Genomic DNA, 16,331 nt, shown 5'->3' with positions numbered 1-16,331 from the left:
GACCCCTGCTCTATGCCATAATCTTACATTTAAGGTTTAGGGAAGAATTTGTGGAAATCCTATAAAAGCTGGATTATTAATGCATGTCACACAAAGCCATAGTATTTTATGGGCTGGTGCCCAGACTGGACCTGCTGTCTTCTCTTAGCTCCCAAGCAATAAATAGATGTGATTTTCCCCCTAGTTCCCAGTATTTATGGATGGAGGTTTTGTCCCACTGTGAGGTGTGAGTGTTCCTTACTGCCTTCTTGACTTAGTAATGCGGAAAGGACTTTTCAGGGTCCCTGCATCGAGAAAGTGTGTTCCTTCCTCAGACTCCTTAAGAAGTTGACTGAATCCTCACTGCCCCTAAAACCATGGAGTGATGAGAAAATGGTTGCTGGGGGCCATTTTTCTTCATAGACTTCCATCCATAGCTCTCTTTGGTCCTGCTGTGGAAGCATTTTGTTCTTTGATGCTTATATATTTTGCTGCTGCTTTGTCATTTCACTTGAAAGCCTTTCAATGACTTCACACCAAGTCATCTTCAGTAAATGTTTTAGATCAGGGGTGTCAAACTGGCGGCCCACGGGGCCAGATGTGTCACGTGCAGGCCACGCCTCACCTCAGCTCCACAGAGGCAAGTTATGTCGCGATCCGTCACGATCCGTCACAGGACGTGATCGAGTTTGACCCCATGGTTTAGATAATCTCAACAATCTTACTTCTAAAGGTAGCTTGCCAGTAAAACACGAGTTGCCAAGCTCTTGCAGCTGTGTTGACCTGATAGTAAAAACTGACATGAGAAATTCAAGTCAACCATTTATTATATTGTAGTATACAGATCTGTATTCCCAATTCAGATGTTCGTCAAAGACTATTTATGGAACTTGTGATCCAGAGAACTATATACATTTTTTAGCTGGATGATCAAACATGAGGGCCACTCCTAGCTTATGCAATATCTGTCTTCTAGTGATTGCAACAGAGGATGAGTCCCATCAGCCAAGGAAAGTCAGCTGGCAGGAACCAGGAGATGGACTTTCTTTGTCATAGCCCCTATCCTTAGAACGTTCTCTCTTCAGAGATTAGGATGGCCTGACATTATTGAATGCCTATGTTCCTGGGCCTGGGTATGTGAGGGGCCCCATCTCCTGTTTATTATCTACAGTTATGATTTTATGATTGTTCATCATCCTGAATCATTTGTTTGAGATTGCCAGCCAATCTCGATGGATGGATGGATGGATGGATGGATGGATGGATGGATAGTCAGAAGCTCTTGGCCTTTACTCTAGCTAACTCTTGTTTATGGTCTCTTTACTCCAGACATTATGAATCACCAAGACTCTCCAATGAGCAAGGAAAGTACTTCAGTGTGGACAGGTAAAAATCAATGAGTTTTTACTAATGGCGCTGTTTGGAATTTTAAAAGGAAAAGTTACTTCCTGGTCCTTCCCTTCTGGAAAGTGAATCACTCTTGTTTGATTCCTTTTTTTTCTTTTTTTAAAGTCACATAATTTCCTAAACATATCCCTACATGCTGAATTCAAAGGTTTGGTCCAGAGCAGGAACAAATCAGGACAACCAGATGCTGTTCAACCCTTTAAACTTAAGCTTCCATCAGTGTGATCTAGCATGGGCATCAGCATTTACAAACATGGTGTCCCCCATAATTTGGAAGCTACTAGAATGGCTCCCTCTGCCTTAATTAGAATAGAATAGAATAGAATAGAATAGAATAGAATAGAATAGAATAGAATAGAATAGAATAGAATAGAATAGAATAGAATAGAATAGAATAGAATAGAATAGAATAGAATAGCAATATGGAATGGAGTGGATTAGAATGGGATGGGACCTTGGAGGTCATCTAGTCCAACCTCTTGCTCAGGCAGGAAACCCTATACCATTTCAGACAAATGGTTGTCCAGTCTCTTCTTAAAAATGTCCAGTGTTGGAGCATTCACAACTTCTGGAGGCAAGTTGTTCCACTGATTAATTGTTCTAACTGTCAGGAATCTCTCTGGGCCATTTCTCCCAAGGTTCTGCTCTTTAGATTGGGACCCTCCTGCCCACCAGGTGTGTGGCTGAACCTCTGTCATCACGGGCTGGAGCGACCCCAGGAAAATGGATGAAGGATCTCTGTGGTTTCTTCAAGACTGACATCTACTGGCACTGCCCTAGTGTGGGATGCGGCTTAGATTGGCGTGCTTCGTTTGCAGGCACTAAAGATGCAGAGATACCGTTTAATAAAAGCCAGCCCTAGACGTTCAGCAGAGAAAATGCCATTCTGGTTTGGTGCTTTAGGATAGATTTTCCTCCTGGAAAATATGAGCTCAACATCTGCTACAGATTGGAAGAAACAGTTGGCAGCTTATATGTAAAAGGCCCAGACCAATATCTTGAGATTCTTGGAACAGAAAACAAAACCCCCCCCCCAAAAAACCCCCACACGCTAACTCTATTCTTAGGAGCTCTTGAGTAATACTAAAGTTATATCTTGAAAATTCCTGTGAGAAGTCATATTTTCTGCCGTGAACTTATTACTTCCCATTTTCCGGGGGCTTCTTTAGCACCTTTACAAATAATCGTTAAATCATCAGTCTGAGTTGTTATAACATGCTTTGCACTCCCAGAGATGGTTACGTATGTTGCATGTGATATGTCATTCTGTGAAGAACGTCAATAATATTGTTTTTCCTTTTTTCCCCAGAAATAAATCCAGATCAACCACTGATTTAGACAATCCTCAGCCCAGTGGTAAGTTCTGTCATGGAAAGGGGAAAAAACAGGCAGAGAGCCAGGAAAAGTGAATCTGTAAATAAAATATAATTCCAAGGGGCCATGACTAATGTAGTCTTAGTAATAAATGAGGCCTTAGGGTTTTCTGCAGCCTTCACAGCATCAAAGTATATATCCCTTGTTTCGGATTAGGTCTTTTTTTAGTTCTTAATACCAAATTATCGAGCACCAAACAAAGGTATTTTGATCCTGGACAGATCAGAGTTATAATGATTGGAGTGACTTGTGGTGAATAGGAAACTGTAGTAGATTTTCTATGAATAACAGACTTGTTAAGCAGAGTGCTTTGAATTTTTAACTTCGCTGTCGGGTAACCTGTTAGCTATTTTTCCCCCCCTTTCATGTATGTAATATACTGCAGGTCAACCAATTTGCAAATGAAACGTAGAATCTTATAAATTTTCAACCAGTTTTGCAAGGCGGGAGGGGGGAGCTATTATTGTTGCAATAGATTTGTCGGTGTTCAGCTGGGGGCATAATATGTAGAATCCGAATCAGAATAGAGCAGGAAGGGACCTTAGAGGTCTTCTAGTCCAACCCACTGCTCAAGCAGGACATCCTATACCAGGGGTAGGCAACCTCGGCTCTTTTATGACTCGTGGACTTCAACTCCCAAAATTCCTCAGTCAGCTTAGCTGACTGAGGAATTCTGGGAGTTGAAGTCCACGAGTCATAAAAGAGCCGAGGTTGCCTACCCCTGTCCTATACCATTTCAGACAAGTGACTGTCCAGTCTCTTCTTAAAAACCTCCAGTGATGGAGCACCCAAATGTCTCTTCCACTGGTTAATCGTCCTCATTGTTAGGAAGCTTCTCCTTAGTTCCAGGTTGCTTTTCTCCTTGATTAGATAGGTAGGTAGGTAGGAAGCAATGGCGAACAAATGGTTTTGTGGTGTTGATTTTTTAAAAAAAATTTTTTAAAAAAAGTTGCTGTCTTGTTCTGTTTTGTCAATGTTAAATCTTTTTTTTTTCCAATTTGAATTTGCATTTTACTCTTCTGAATGAAATTTAAAAAAAAAACCTATCACATTAGGGCTGAAGAAGAAGTTCTCTGAGCAATCTTGGAATGCCACCAACTCCCTGAAAAGATCTCAGAAGGAACAGGGCTTGTCAGCCGCTGAGCTGGAAAGGCAGCAGATTCTTCAGGAAATGAGGAAAAGGACCTCTCTGCACACGGACAACAGCTGGATCCGGCAGCGCAGCTCCAGCATGCACAAAGAGCCTTTCAGTCTGGCCGGCAGTAAAATGAGAAGGTAATGGAGCCCCCAGGAACAGCCCTACCGTGACTGAACACCCCCAGTTCTGATCTCCCCCCTCTGACCCATGAAGATTCTCAGTGATCCAGGTCATGGTTGTCCCAAATGTGTTCCCCCACCCACCCACCCACCAAAGGGCAACTGGACTTTGTTGGTTTTATCCTTGAAAGGATTTTGCTTCTCATCCTTCTTCAGTTCTGACTGAATGGTGGGAAATGGAAGGATTTCTGTTCTTTGCACTCATCTGGTCATTAGCGCTCTGAGAGTCATCCGATCAGAGTGCAAATAGGGGTGAAACCTTCTTGGGACTGCTGCAAGGACTGCGATGTAAGCAGGAGATACGTCGTGTCGGATCCACCTAGTGCTAATGACCAGATGACTTGCAAAGGCTATAAATCCTTCCATTCCGCACCATTCAGTCAGAACTGAAGAAGCTTCTTGGATGAGAAGCGAAACCTTTTCGAGGATAAAAAAAACAACCAAGAAAGTCTGGTTGCCTTTTGGGGAAGAAGAGATCCAACTTCTCTCTTCTCGGAGATGAAATTTCCCCCTTTTCAATAACATTTTCCCCTCTCATAAGCCGCCTTTGCAAGTGCCTGCTCAATTACATCCGGGGCTTCTTTTGGTGTCTTCGGGCGTGCAGTTCAAGATATTCAAGAGTCAGCCCTTCGGTCAGTGTGTGGAATTCAGCATCTTCTCTTGTGTCGAGCTGTGATTTTTCTGCCCCTCGTCATTCTATTAGCATAAGCCCGTGGTGGCAAACCTATGCCACACGTGCCACAGGTGGTACGCAGAGCCCTCTCTGTGGGCACGCGTGCCGTCGCCCCAGTCCTAGGTCTTCAGATGGGTTTTATAAAACCTTTTCACTTAGACCGCCGCCGCCGTGTACAAAAAAAAAAAGATTCAATCAATCAATTTCAACTTCACGCGGGGAAAAAAAGATCCCGCAAAGTTGGAATTGATTGAACTTTTTTAGTTCCACACAGTCTGCCGTTACCACTGCAGCCACGCTCACCCAATGGGCCATGCCCACCCGGCACCTGACGATACATAAGTGGGTTTGGGATTGCAGCTTGGGCACTCGGTCTCTAAAAGGTTCGCCATCACTGGCATAAGCAACTCCATTACATTTGTTGAAACCTCACCGCAGTTATTCTCCAGTTACAGTGTAGAATGTTTTCTATGTTTTTGTGTAGAATGATCTGCTACAGCCACTGTACATTTCTCTTCCAGAGGTGAGAGCTTAGATAATCTTGACTCTTCAAGGACAAACACCTGGAGGCCTCATTCCTGGATGAACCAATCTGCATCTTCTACATCTTTATCAAGCAGCCAAGAGTTTGGCCAGCATGTTCCTCCTGTGGTGTCCACCTCCAATCGGGCCTACATGCGCACCCCGTCTTCCAGCCTGCCCTCTCCTTCCTCTGTATCTATGAAAACATCTTCCCTGCCCCACATCCCCCCATCGCCTTCTTTTCCTCAAGCTCCTTCGCCAACCGCTTCTTCTCAGTCTGGGACGCAACAGCGCAACAGGTATCAGAAGCATCTGCTGAATCCTTTTTTGGCTCTCCCTCATCTTTTGGGGTGGGAGCTTGAGAAAAACAACCTGGCAACCCCCCTGAGATCTGCTGTGAATTCCTTGCAATGTTATTGGGTGTGTTGTACGAGGGCTTTTCGGGTATCACCTGTGGTACATTGGCACCTAGCCGGTGGTACACGACCATCCTAGAAAAGTAGTGGGGGAGGGAATAAGCTGAACTGGTGGCAGCACTGCACAAGCCTGAGCGAGAGACGACTGGAGCTGCAGGGCTGTCAGGGCTCAGCGGAAGCGCCAGGATCAGCAGCTGGAGCTCGGCGCTGATCCTGGCACTTCTGAGCCCAGAAGAAGCGCCGATCAGCTGGAATGCTGCAGCATCTCCAGGGTCTTGTGATTTACATTCAGATGCTTGGCAGCTGATTCATATTTATGACGGTCACAATGTCCCAGGGTCATGTGAAGTGACCAAAACCTGCTGCAACCACCCAGCAGAAGGGGGGGGGGAATAAAAACCAAAAAACCCCACCCCACCCCCGCTGCCAATCCTCAACAGAAATGCTCACAACAATAAAATCCTTGGACAGGAGGAAGAGCGCAGCTGGGCAGACAGGCAGGTGTCTTGCTTGGCTGTGGCTTGGGGGCCACTGTTTTCAGTGCTGTTGTAACTTCGAACAGTCACTAAGTGAACTCTTGTAAGTTGAGGACTACCTGTACTTCATCACTTTTTTCCTTTTTTTTTTGTCATCAAGTTTTTGACCCCTTGCTAAGCGACTGATGGTACTCGGATGTTGCCATATCCTAAAAGTGGTACAATGGGTGAAAAGGTTGAAAAGCCCTGTGTTATACTACCAAAAGGTATACAGGTAGTCCTCGCCTTACGACCACAGTCGAGCCCCAAACTCCTCTTGCTGAGTGTGAGAGTTAAGTGAGTTTTGCCCCATTTTATGACCTTTCTTGCTTGCTACCGATGTTACGTGAATCCCTGCAGTTGTTAAATTGGTGACATTGTTAGGTGAATCCCCACTGACTTTGCTTGTCGGAAGGTGGCAAAAATTGACTGCAGGACCCTGGGACACACTGTGACCGTCACAAATAGGAGTCAGTTGCCAAATGACCGAATGTTCACCCTGTAACCAACGAGATGCTTCAGTGGCTTTTAGTGTGAAAAAGGACCATTACTTGTTTATTTTTCCAGTGCCGTTGTAACTTCAAACATTCACTAAATGAATGGTTGTAAGTCAACGACTTAAAAGGGACACGGTGGCTCAGTGGGTTAGGACGCTGAGCTTGTCGATCAGAAGGTCAGCAGTTTGGCGGGTCGAATCCCGAGTGCCGCGTAGCAGAGTGAGCGCCTGTTACTCGTCCCAGCTTCTGCCAACCTAGCAGTTCGAAAGCACGTAAAAATGCAAGTAGAAAAATAGGGACCACTACGGTGGGAAGGTAACAGCGTTCCGTGCGCCTTTGGCGTCTAGTCATGCCGGCCACATGACCACAGAAACGTCCTCGGACAAGCGCTGGCTCTTCGGCTTTGAAACGGAGATGAGCACCGGCCCCTGGAGTCGGAAACGACTAGCACGCATGTGCGGGGGAACCTTTACCTTTTACCTAAGTCGAGGACTGACTGTATGCCTTCCTCCACAGCAGGTCATCCATCTTCTTGAAATTAACATGATTCTGATGTTTAATACTAATATAGTTTATTTTATTTATTTTTTTATTTTAATTCCATTTATATCCCGTCCTTCTCCGAAGACTCAGGGCGACTTACAAGCTTAGCAGTAGCCTTCATTCTATGTATATGCCTGCTTATTAGGGCTTTCACACACACCCCAAGCGGCATTATTACAAAGTCAGCTTAATTGCCCCCAACAATCTGGGTCCTCATTTTACCTACCTCGGAAGGATGGAAGGCTGAGTCAACCTTGAGCCTGGTGGGACTCGAACCTGCACTAATTGCAGGCAGCTGGTGTTACTTAAGGAGGCATTAGCCCACTGCTCCACCAAGGCTCTGATTGGCTGATTCATTGATTTTAGGGAGATTTATCCACACTATCCCTTCATTTGAAACAATTGGGTGCTTTTCTCTGCTTTAGCCACTTTATTTCTGTGAACAGGAGAACAAGCCACCATTTTTCAACCTACATGTAGCTATGGTGACTGAATACAAATAGTGAGTGCCAACAGAACACCTTTGCCTCTCTTTTGCTGTTCCTTTTTCTAAGGTGGCTGAACCCTTTTATTTTTTTTAATCCTTCGATTGTATCATTTAGAATTTATGAGTGTACTCAAAGCTACTTGCTTATTCTTTTCGTGGCTGTTGTTTTACATGTGGGTAATCCTCGACCACAATTGATCCCAAACATGAAATTCCCAAGTGAGACATTTGTTAAGTGAGTTTTGACAAAGGCTGCTGTAAACCAGACTCGGGATTTTCAGCCATCACTGAACATCAGTCATACAAATTTGATTAATAAACAAACTTCCCAACAAGGCACATTTAGAAATATTGTCCAAATAGCCAGAAAAGTCAATGAAAGCACTAGATTCCATGTAATTTTATCTTTGATAATTGACTTTTTAAAGGTTTCCAGGTGTGTAATTGGAAGCCAAATCCATAGAGAGTGTGCTGGTTGAAAATGGACACACTCAGTGTCCAAAGACTAGACAACCGTCATCCCCAGCAGTATGCAGGTAGTCCTTAACGTATGACCACAACTGAGTCCAGAATTTATGTTGCTAAGTGAGAAATATATTAAGTGAGTTTTGCCCCATTTTATGACTTTTCTTGCCACCTTTGTTAAGTGAAACACTACAGTTGTTAAGTTAGTAAAATGGCTGTTAAGTGAATCTTGACTTTGCCAGTCAGAAGTTTGCAAAAGGGGATCCCATGACCCTGGGACACTGCGACCATCATAAATGTGAGTCAGCTGCCAAGCTTCTGAATTTTGATCACGTGACCAGCAGGGATGTTGCAACAGTCTTTAAGTGTGAAAAAATGGTTGTAAGTTACTTTTTTCCAATGCTGTTGTAACTTTGAACTAAACTGTTGTAAGTTAAGGACTACCTGTACTTTGGTGGCCTTCTTTGAACCCGTGACACCTGGGCTTCTCCAGGAAAGTGAGGCAAAGGCTACCTGAACCCCCAAAGGGAGGGGCAAGACTCCCCCAGCCCAGAAGCATCTCTGTGTTACCAGCATTGGCAACTGGCAAGAGGCTGGCTAGGCTGGGTCTTCAGTCTCATTCCCCACCTTTAATAAGGCATCATCACGTTGCCTAAAGAAGAAACAGATGCTGCGGTTTGAGAACTGTCTTCCACCCATTAGGAATGAGTTGGGGCCCTCAACTGTATGGGCTGCTTTCCTAAATCTAGCCGAGAATAGGAGGGTTCAATGACTTAGGCCCGTGGTGGCGAACCTATGGCACACATGCCACAGGTGGCACGCGCAGCCCTCTCTGTGGGCATGTGTGCCGTCATCCCAGTCCTATGCCTTCAGCTGGGCTTTATAAAACCTTTTTGCTTTAGGCCTCCACCGCCGTGTGCAAAAAAATTAAAAAAAGAGTTCAATCAATCAATCAATTTCAACTTCTTGCAGGAAAAAAAAAAGATCTAGCAAAGTTGGAATTGATTGATTGAACTTTTTAGTCCCACCCAGTCTGCCTTTACCACCGCAGCCACGCCCACCCAATGGGCCACGCCCACCCAGCACCCGAAGATACATAAGTGGGTTTTGGGTTGCAATTTGGGCGCTCGGTCTCTAAAAGGTTCGCCATCACTGACTTAGGCTAACTCTGAGTTGCGTAACAGCTGTGCGTTTCATTTGGAGAAGAAGGTAACACTTTCCGGTGATTCATTTCTGCTTTTCTCCTTGCAGTCTTGGGGTTTTTTTTTTTTATTCATTGCTCCTCCTGAGGCCAGGCCTTTTCCTTGTTGGGTTGCTGGTCTGCTGCCATCTGCTTCTCAATCACATTCTTGTTCTATATTTAGGTCGGTGAGTGGAAAGCGAATGTGTTCCAACTGCAGAAACGCTCTGGGCAAAGGAGCGGCTATGATCATCGAATCTCTTGGCCTTTGCTATCACTTACATTGTTTTAAGGTGAGAGGGGGAACCAGTGAGAGGCAGGGGTGCTTCCTGCCTTTTTTGCACGGCAGCCGATATCCCCCCCCCCCCGCATCCTGGCTTTGCTAGCCTCTCTAATGTAGTATGTGCAAGACCCAAGGCAACAAAATCCGTCAGCTAAAGGGAAACCTTCTACATTGACTGTTGCTCCTTGGCTCCTTTATTTATTTATTTATTTATTTATTTATTTATTTATTTATTTATTTATTTATTTATTTATTTAATTCCATTTCTATCCCGCCCTTCTCCGAAGACTCAGGGCGGCTTACAAGCATAGCAGTAGCCTTCATTCTATGTATATGCCTGCTTATTAGGGCTTTCACACACACCCCCAAGCGGCATTATTACAAAGTCAGCTTAATTGCCCCCAACAATCTGGGTCCTCATTTTACCTACCTCGGAAGGATGGAAGGCTGAGTCAACCTTGATTTAGTGCTTTTTTGGGGGGGAGGGGGGGAACAAATGAGAACGAAGCTTCTCTGATGTAGAACATGTTAAGATAAAGCAGAACAGGCCGCATGGGTTTAACCCCTGGTGTCTTGGGCTTACTTCTGTATCCGCTTCCTTGCACACGTTGTCATCACAGCAGGGAAAGCACCAGCACTGCCACTGCATAAAAGTCACCAACTTTTGCCCAGATTTTATGTCTTCCTCTTGTGCTTAGATATAAACGCATATCAAAAATACTGAGTTGCTGATAAGTATTGCAAATGCCTGTGGAGATTCTTAGTCCCCCAGGTCATGGTTGTCCCAAAGGTGCTTTTTTCAGGAGGCAACTGGACTTTCTGGTTTTTCTTTGAAGACATTTCGCTTCTCATCCTAGAAGCTTCTGCAGCTCTGAGCGGATGGTGGGGAAGGATTTATACTCCCTGCAGATAGCTGGTCATTTGCCTTCTTTTAGAGAGTTGTTGAGGTCACCTGGAGGCTTATCTTCCACACCCATTTGCACATTTCAGGACACAGATAAACCTCCAGATGGCCTAAAGGACTCTCTATAAGAAGGCAAATGACCAGCTGTCTTCAAGGAGTATAAATCCTTCCATTCCCCACCATCCAGTCAGAGCTGAAGAAGCTTCTTGGATGAGTAGTGAAATGTCTTCAAAGAAAAACAAGGAAGTATGTACTGCAGGCTATCCAAAATGGTCCTTACAAGATCTTTTAAAGCACTTAAATGTCTACAGGTAGTAGACATTTATGATTGGCCGTTTAGTGACTGAAGTGACAATGGAAGACCCCAGGCCACTTTTCACCCAGAATCAAATTTCTAATGATCACACAATCGCATTTTGGGCATTCAGCAACCAGCCTACATTTAGAGTTGTTTGCAGTGTCCCACAGTCATGTGACTGTGATTAATATTTTTTAATCAGAAAAAGGCATTTATTTCTGGTTTATGGCCAAAAAACCCCAAACCCATCCATTGCAGATTAGTAATCATGGCGGTCGCTTTATGACCACTGTCATAAACTGAGGACTGCCTGTATATTAAATGCAATCCTATTATAGTGATATAGAATAACATTTTTAGCAAATGAGTCACATTGAGTTCACACCGACCCAATGGTAGGGACATTTGGACACAGTTTTCATCTAGAACATAGAATAACAGAGTTGGAAGGGACCTTCGAGGTCTTCTAGTCCAGTCCCCTGCTTCAGCAGGAGACCCTATACCACAGGTCTGCAACCCGCGGCTCCAGAGCCGCATGCGGCTCTTTCAGCCGTCTCCTGCGGCTCCCAGTCTTCTGCTATGTGCAGTCCAAAAAAAAAAGTGGGACTAAAAAAGTTCAACCAATCAATTCAAATATGCAGGGTAGGTGCATATCTCGCCTTGGCTCCACTCTTCAGTCAAACCCTGTTCTGCGCATGCACGCATGTACGCGCATGTGCACACATTTTTTGCGGCTCCCAGTTTATCCTTTTGTGAGGGAACCGGTTCCGAGTGGCTCTTTCACTGTTCCAGGTTGCTGACCCCTGCCCTATACCATTCCAGACAACCGGCTATCCAATCTCTTCTTAAAAGCCTCCAGTGATGGAGCACCCACAACTTCTGGAGACAAGCCATTCCACTGGTTAATTGTTCTCACTGTTAGGAAATTCTCAGTGATCCTTGATGCATTTGAAACAGGCATATTTATGACTCTAAGCAAAGTGCAGCAAGAAATCATTTAGGAAGGCTGGCTGAACTGAAGCGCGAAGAATCTGCATAGGAGTCTTCAAAAGAAACCGCTTGGTGCCAAAATCGTTGCTTTCTCCATGTGCCATACATTCAATTCTCCATGTGCCATACATTCAATTCTGTTTCAGAAAGCAAGACGTGACTCTCTATGGATCTCCATTTCTGTGTAGGCCATGCAGCTTTTTGGTCTTGTTTTATTCCATCGCTCCACAATTCTTTGCCTAGCAGGATATTAACCATCCTGTTCTTCTTGCTTTCAAAATCCCCGGCTGAGAACTCACCTTCTGATTCCCACTTTTGATTGGGTCTAATTGTCTGATTTCTCTGCACAGTGCGTTGCTTGCGAGGGCGATCTCGGAGGATCACAAGCCGGAGCAGAAGTCCGTATCCGAAACAGCGAACTCTTCTGCAACAGCTGCTATCTCAGATTTAAAAGTAAGAAGCTCCTTCTCTAGACAGTCACAATACAAGCTTCCTGATCCTGAAAGGGGTTTTTTAGTTTTTTTTTCAGAAATCAGATGCTTCACTTGGTTAGATAGTTAGCTATCAAAGTTGGACAAGATGGTCTGCTCTGAACGAATGGGTTATTTTTCCATTAAGAACCGTGGCGGCGCAGTAGTTAGAATGCAGTATTGCAGGCTAATTCTGCTCATACTGCCAGGTGTTCGATCCTGACCGGCTCACGGTTGACTCGTCCTTCCATCCTTCTGAGGTTGGTAAAATGAGGACCAAGATTGTTGGGGCCAATGTGCTGACATTTGTAAGCTCTTCAGAGTGTGCTGTAAAGCACTATGGAGCAATAGATATTGCTATTATAAATTGGAAACCAGTGTAGTGTAAATGGTGCAGTAAAATATAGTAATAATTGGTGTAAGATTTTCATGACTTTAAAAGCATTGCAGCATATTTTTAACTTACGATTGTGCACCAGCTAGGGAATTGGAGGAAGTGGCCTTTAAAGTCCCTCCAATTGGAGGGAAAAGGAAATAACACGCCTTTTTAAATTGTTTACATTTCATTTTATGCACCACAAAACAAAAAAAATTAAAAATAGCCTGCTTTGTGTTAAATGAGGACTAGGTCACAGAATGTATATGGGGAAGCTCGATTCTGAATTTTAATCATTTTATTTTGTAAACAAACTTTATGAAAAATGTTATTTTAAGCCTTTTTTTAATCCCCGATGGTGAAATAATGCTGAAAGGCACGCCGTGAAAGGCTGGTCCCATTGTGACTTACGTTTGCCTTGTGATGTTACAACACCCTTTTTGTGGTTTGCCACCCTACCCTCTGCACAACAAAGCTTTTCTTATAAAAATATGCTTGCAAAGTCTTGGGTTTTTCTTTCCTTTAAAGACATTTTGTTTGTTATCCACGGAGTTTCTTCATGTCAAGGAGCTTCTTGGATGAGAAGCAAAATGTTTTCAAAGCAAAAAATCAAGAAAGCGCTTTTGAGACATGCTTGGTGACATCAAACTAAAGGCAAACGGAAGGCAAAAGGCCAAATGTGCTGAGCTTGGTGTGAACTGCTGTGGAGAGACGATGGGCTACCAAAACGTGGAAGATGTTTCTCCTGGCCTTCAATTCATCTTCCATGCTGGGTCTAGAAGCTTCTAGACGCTGTGACTAGTAATTATTAGGCAGCCCTGGATGTCGCTGACTTGTCCTTCTGTTCTTCTTCCTTCCTTGATTTTGAGGCCTGAGACTGAATGTCTGTCCTTAGAGCTACGACTGCTAGCTATGGAAGGGCTCTCAAAATGGCACTTTAGAAATCTTCTCGTGTCACAAATACATTTCATCAGCCATTGAGAAGCTGGAAGAGAAAGACCTCTAGGACAGGGCTTTTCAACCAGTGGTACAGGTACCACCTGTGGTACATTGGCACCTGGCAGGTGGTACGTGACCATCCTAGAAACGTGGTAGCGGGGGAGGGGAATGAGCTGAACCGGTGGCAGCACCGCACAAGCTTGAGCGAGAGACGGGTGGAGCTGCAGGGCTGTCAGGGCTCAGTGGAAGTGCCAGGATCAGCGCCAGTCTCCAGCTGGAGCTCGGCGCTGATCCTGGCACTTCTACTGAGCCCAGAAGAAGCGCCGATCAGCTGGAATGTTGCAGCATCTCCAGGGTCTTGTGATTTACATTCAGATGCTTGGCAAATGATTCATATTTATGACGGTCACAGTGTCCCAGGGTCATGTGAAGTGACCAAAACCTGCTGCAACCACCCAGCAGAGGAGGGGGGAATAAAAACCAAACACCCCCCACCCCACCCTTGCTGCCAATCCTCAACAGAAATGCTCACAACAATGAAAAAGTCGGACAGGAGGAAGAGCGCCGCCGGGCAGGCAGGCAGGTGTCTTGCTCGGCTGTGGCTTGGGGGGGCACTTTTTTCAGTGTCATTGTAACTTCGAACAGTCACTAAGCGAACTGTTGTAACTCGAGGACTACCTGTACTTCATCACATTTTTTTCTTTTTTTTTTTCCTTTTTTTGGTCATCAAGTTTTTGACCCCTTGTTAGGCGACTGGTGGTACTCGGAGGTTGCCCTATCCTAAAAGTGGTACAATGGGTGAAAAGGTTGAAAATCCCTGTGCTTGGAAGACTCTCAATCATCCAGGTCATGGCTGCCCCAAAGGTACTTCTCAAAACGGCAACTGGACTGTCTTGGTGGAGGTTTTTCCTCTGAAAACATTTCACTTCTCCTCCAAAAAAGCTTCTTCAGTTCTCTGAAGAAGCTTCTTGGAGGAGGTGAAAGGTTTCCAAAGGAAAAAAACAAGGAAGTCCAGTTGCCTTTTGGGGAAAGTATCTTTGGGTAGAGAAAGACCCTTTTATTTAAAAGCACTGTTAATAAGGATAATTAGAACAGGTAATCCTCCACTTACAACCACAATTGAGCCCAAAAGTTATGTCACTAAGCGAAAGGTTTGTTTTATTTTATTTTATTTTTTATTTTAATCCCATTTATATCCCGCCCTTCTCCGAAGACTCAGGGCGGCTTACAAGCTTAGCAGTAGCCTTCATTCTATGTATATGCCTGCTTATTAGGGCTTTCGGCCCCCGCCAAGTGGCATTATTACAAAGTCAGCCTATTGTCCCCAACAATCTGGGTCCTCATTTTACCTACCTCGGAAGGATGGAAGGCTGAGTCAACCTTGAGCCTGGTGGGATGCGAACCTGCACTAATTGCAGACTCATTTTGCGACCTTTCTTGCCACAGTTGTTAAGTGAATCACTGCAGTTGTTAGTGACATGGCTCTTAAGTGAATCTGGCTTCCCCATTGACTTTGCTTGTCAGAAGGTCACAAAAGGGAATCACGTGACCCTGGGACCCTGCAACCGTCATAAGTACGAGTTAGTCGCCAAGCAAATGAATTTTGATCGCATGACCATGGGGATGCTGCAGCGTTCGTAAGTCTGAAAAACGGTTCATAACTCACTTTTTCGGTCCTGTTCTAAACTTTGAACGGCCACTAGACAAACTATTGTAAGCCAGGGACTAACTGTATACAAACTTTTTTTTAAAAAAAATACCCTGAATTTACTCTGCACTTAGCAGTCTTCTTTTCTTTCTGATGTTGATAGCTGGACAGGTGACCACCATGTGATCCGAACAAGAAGAAGGAGAAGGCTCTGCGACAGAGAGAGAAGGAAACAGCTGCTGCAAATCTATAAATATTCGGAGTGGGTGTGTTTTATAGGACCAGAGGTTTGGCTGTCTAGATCATGCGGAAGACGCACCTCCTCCTTCGTAAAAACCTATTTTGAAATATTTATAAGAAAGTCATCACATACTAGAGAGTTGTGCAGAACTTTGTGAGATTTACATTTGAAGACACGCAGAGGTGGTTGCAGTCTTTATCTCAGTTAAGCTACGCTAAAGTAATATTACCCTTTTAAAACTGTCCACTTCCCTTTCTTCGATACCCCTTTGTGCTTTAACAGTTTGAATCCAGCTGGGGAAATTGTGAAAAACTCTTTTTCGTCCCGTGTTTGAAAAATGTAACTCTCCATGCACCTCAAACAGGTTAACATAACTGAAGAATTTTTCCTTCTGTTTTCTTTTGTATTTGTAAATAAAGTTGCTGATGCTGCACTTAGACAAACTGGTCGAATGTCCTTGCTGTGTCTCTGGGGGGGAAAATTGTGCAGAAAGAATTTGTAACTTTGAGTGGCTTCTTTTGAGTACAATATTTCCAAGCTAAGATCCCAAATGCATTCCTTCTTAATTATACATTGCCAAAATTAAATCAAGATTGTGAAGCTTTAAATTCTAGATTAAAAAGCACATAAGAAATAAATTAAATGGGTGTTAAGGAAGGAGCAGTACATTTGACAACTTCTGCATCTGTCTAGCCCAGGGGTAGGCAACCTTGGCTCTTTTATGACTTGTGGACTTCAACACCCAGACTCAGGAATTCTGGGAGTTGAAGTCCGCAAGTCATAAAAGAGCCAAGGTTGCTTACCCCT

The 16,331-nt window shown here is 44.2% G+C and overlaps 1 protein-coding gene across 1 annotated transcript in view; it reads left to right on the top strand.

Moving 5' to 3' along the window:
• The window catches only part of LMO7 (LIM domain 7), a gene marked incomplete at its 5' end in the record, with an annotated part of 118,756 nt that extends 102,767 nt beyond the window's left edge, over positions 1-15,989 (top strand). The window contains 7 exons of the mRNA XM_081327670.1: positions 1,309-1,365; positions 2,696-2,742; positions 3,816-4,035; positions 5,272-5,571; positions 9,560-9,668; positions 12,201-12,303; positions 15,447-15,989. Coding sequence (XP_081183796.1) covers positions 1,309-1,365; positions 2,696-2,742; positions 3,816-4,035; positions 5,272-5,571; positions 9,560-9,668; positions 12,201-12,303; positions 15,447-15,469 — 859 coding nt within the window. The 3' untranslated portion in view covers positions 15,470-15,989. The remainder of the gene's footprint in view (positions 1-1,308; positions 1,366-2,695; positions 2,743-3,815; positions 4,036-5,271; positions 5,572-9,559; positions 9,669-12,200; positions 12,304-15,446) is intronic.
• Between the last annotated feature and the right edge of the window lie 342 nt (positions 15,990-16,331).

Source organism: Vipera berus (genome assembly GCF_964194415.1).
Source record: "Vipera berus genome assembly, chromosome: 4".
Taxonomy (NCBI): domain Eukaryota; kingdom Metazoa; phylum Chordata; class Lepidosauria; order Squamata; family Viperidae; genus Vipera; species Vipera berus.
This window is presented reverse-complemented; position numbering and strand designations above follow the sequence as displayed.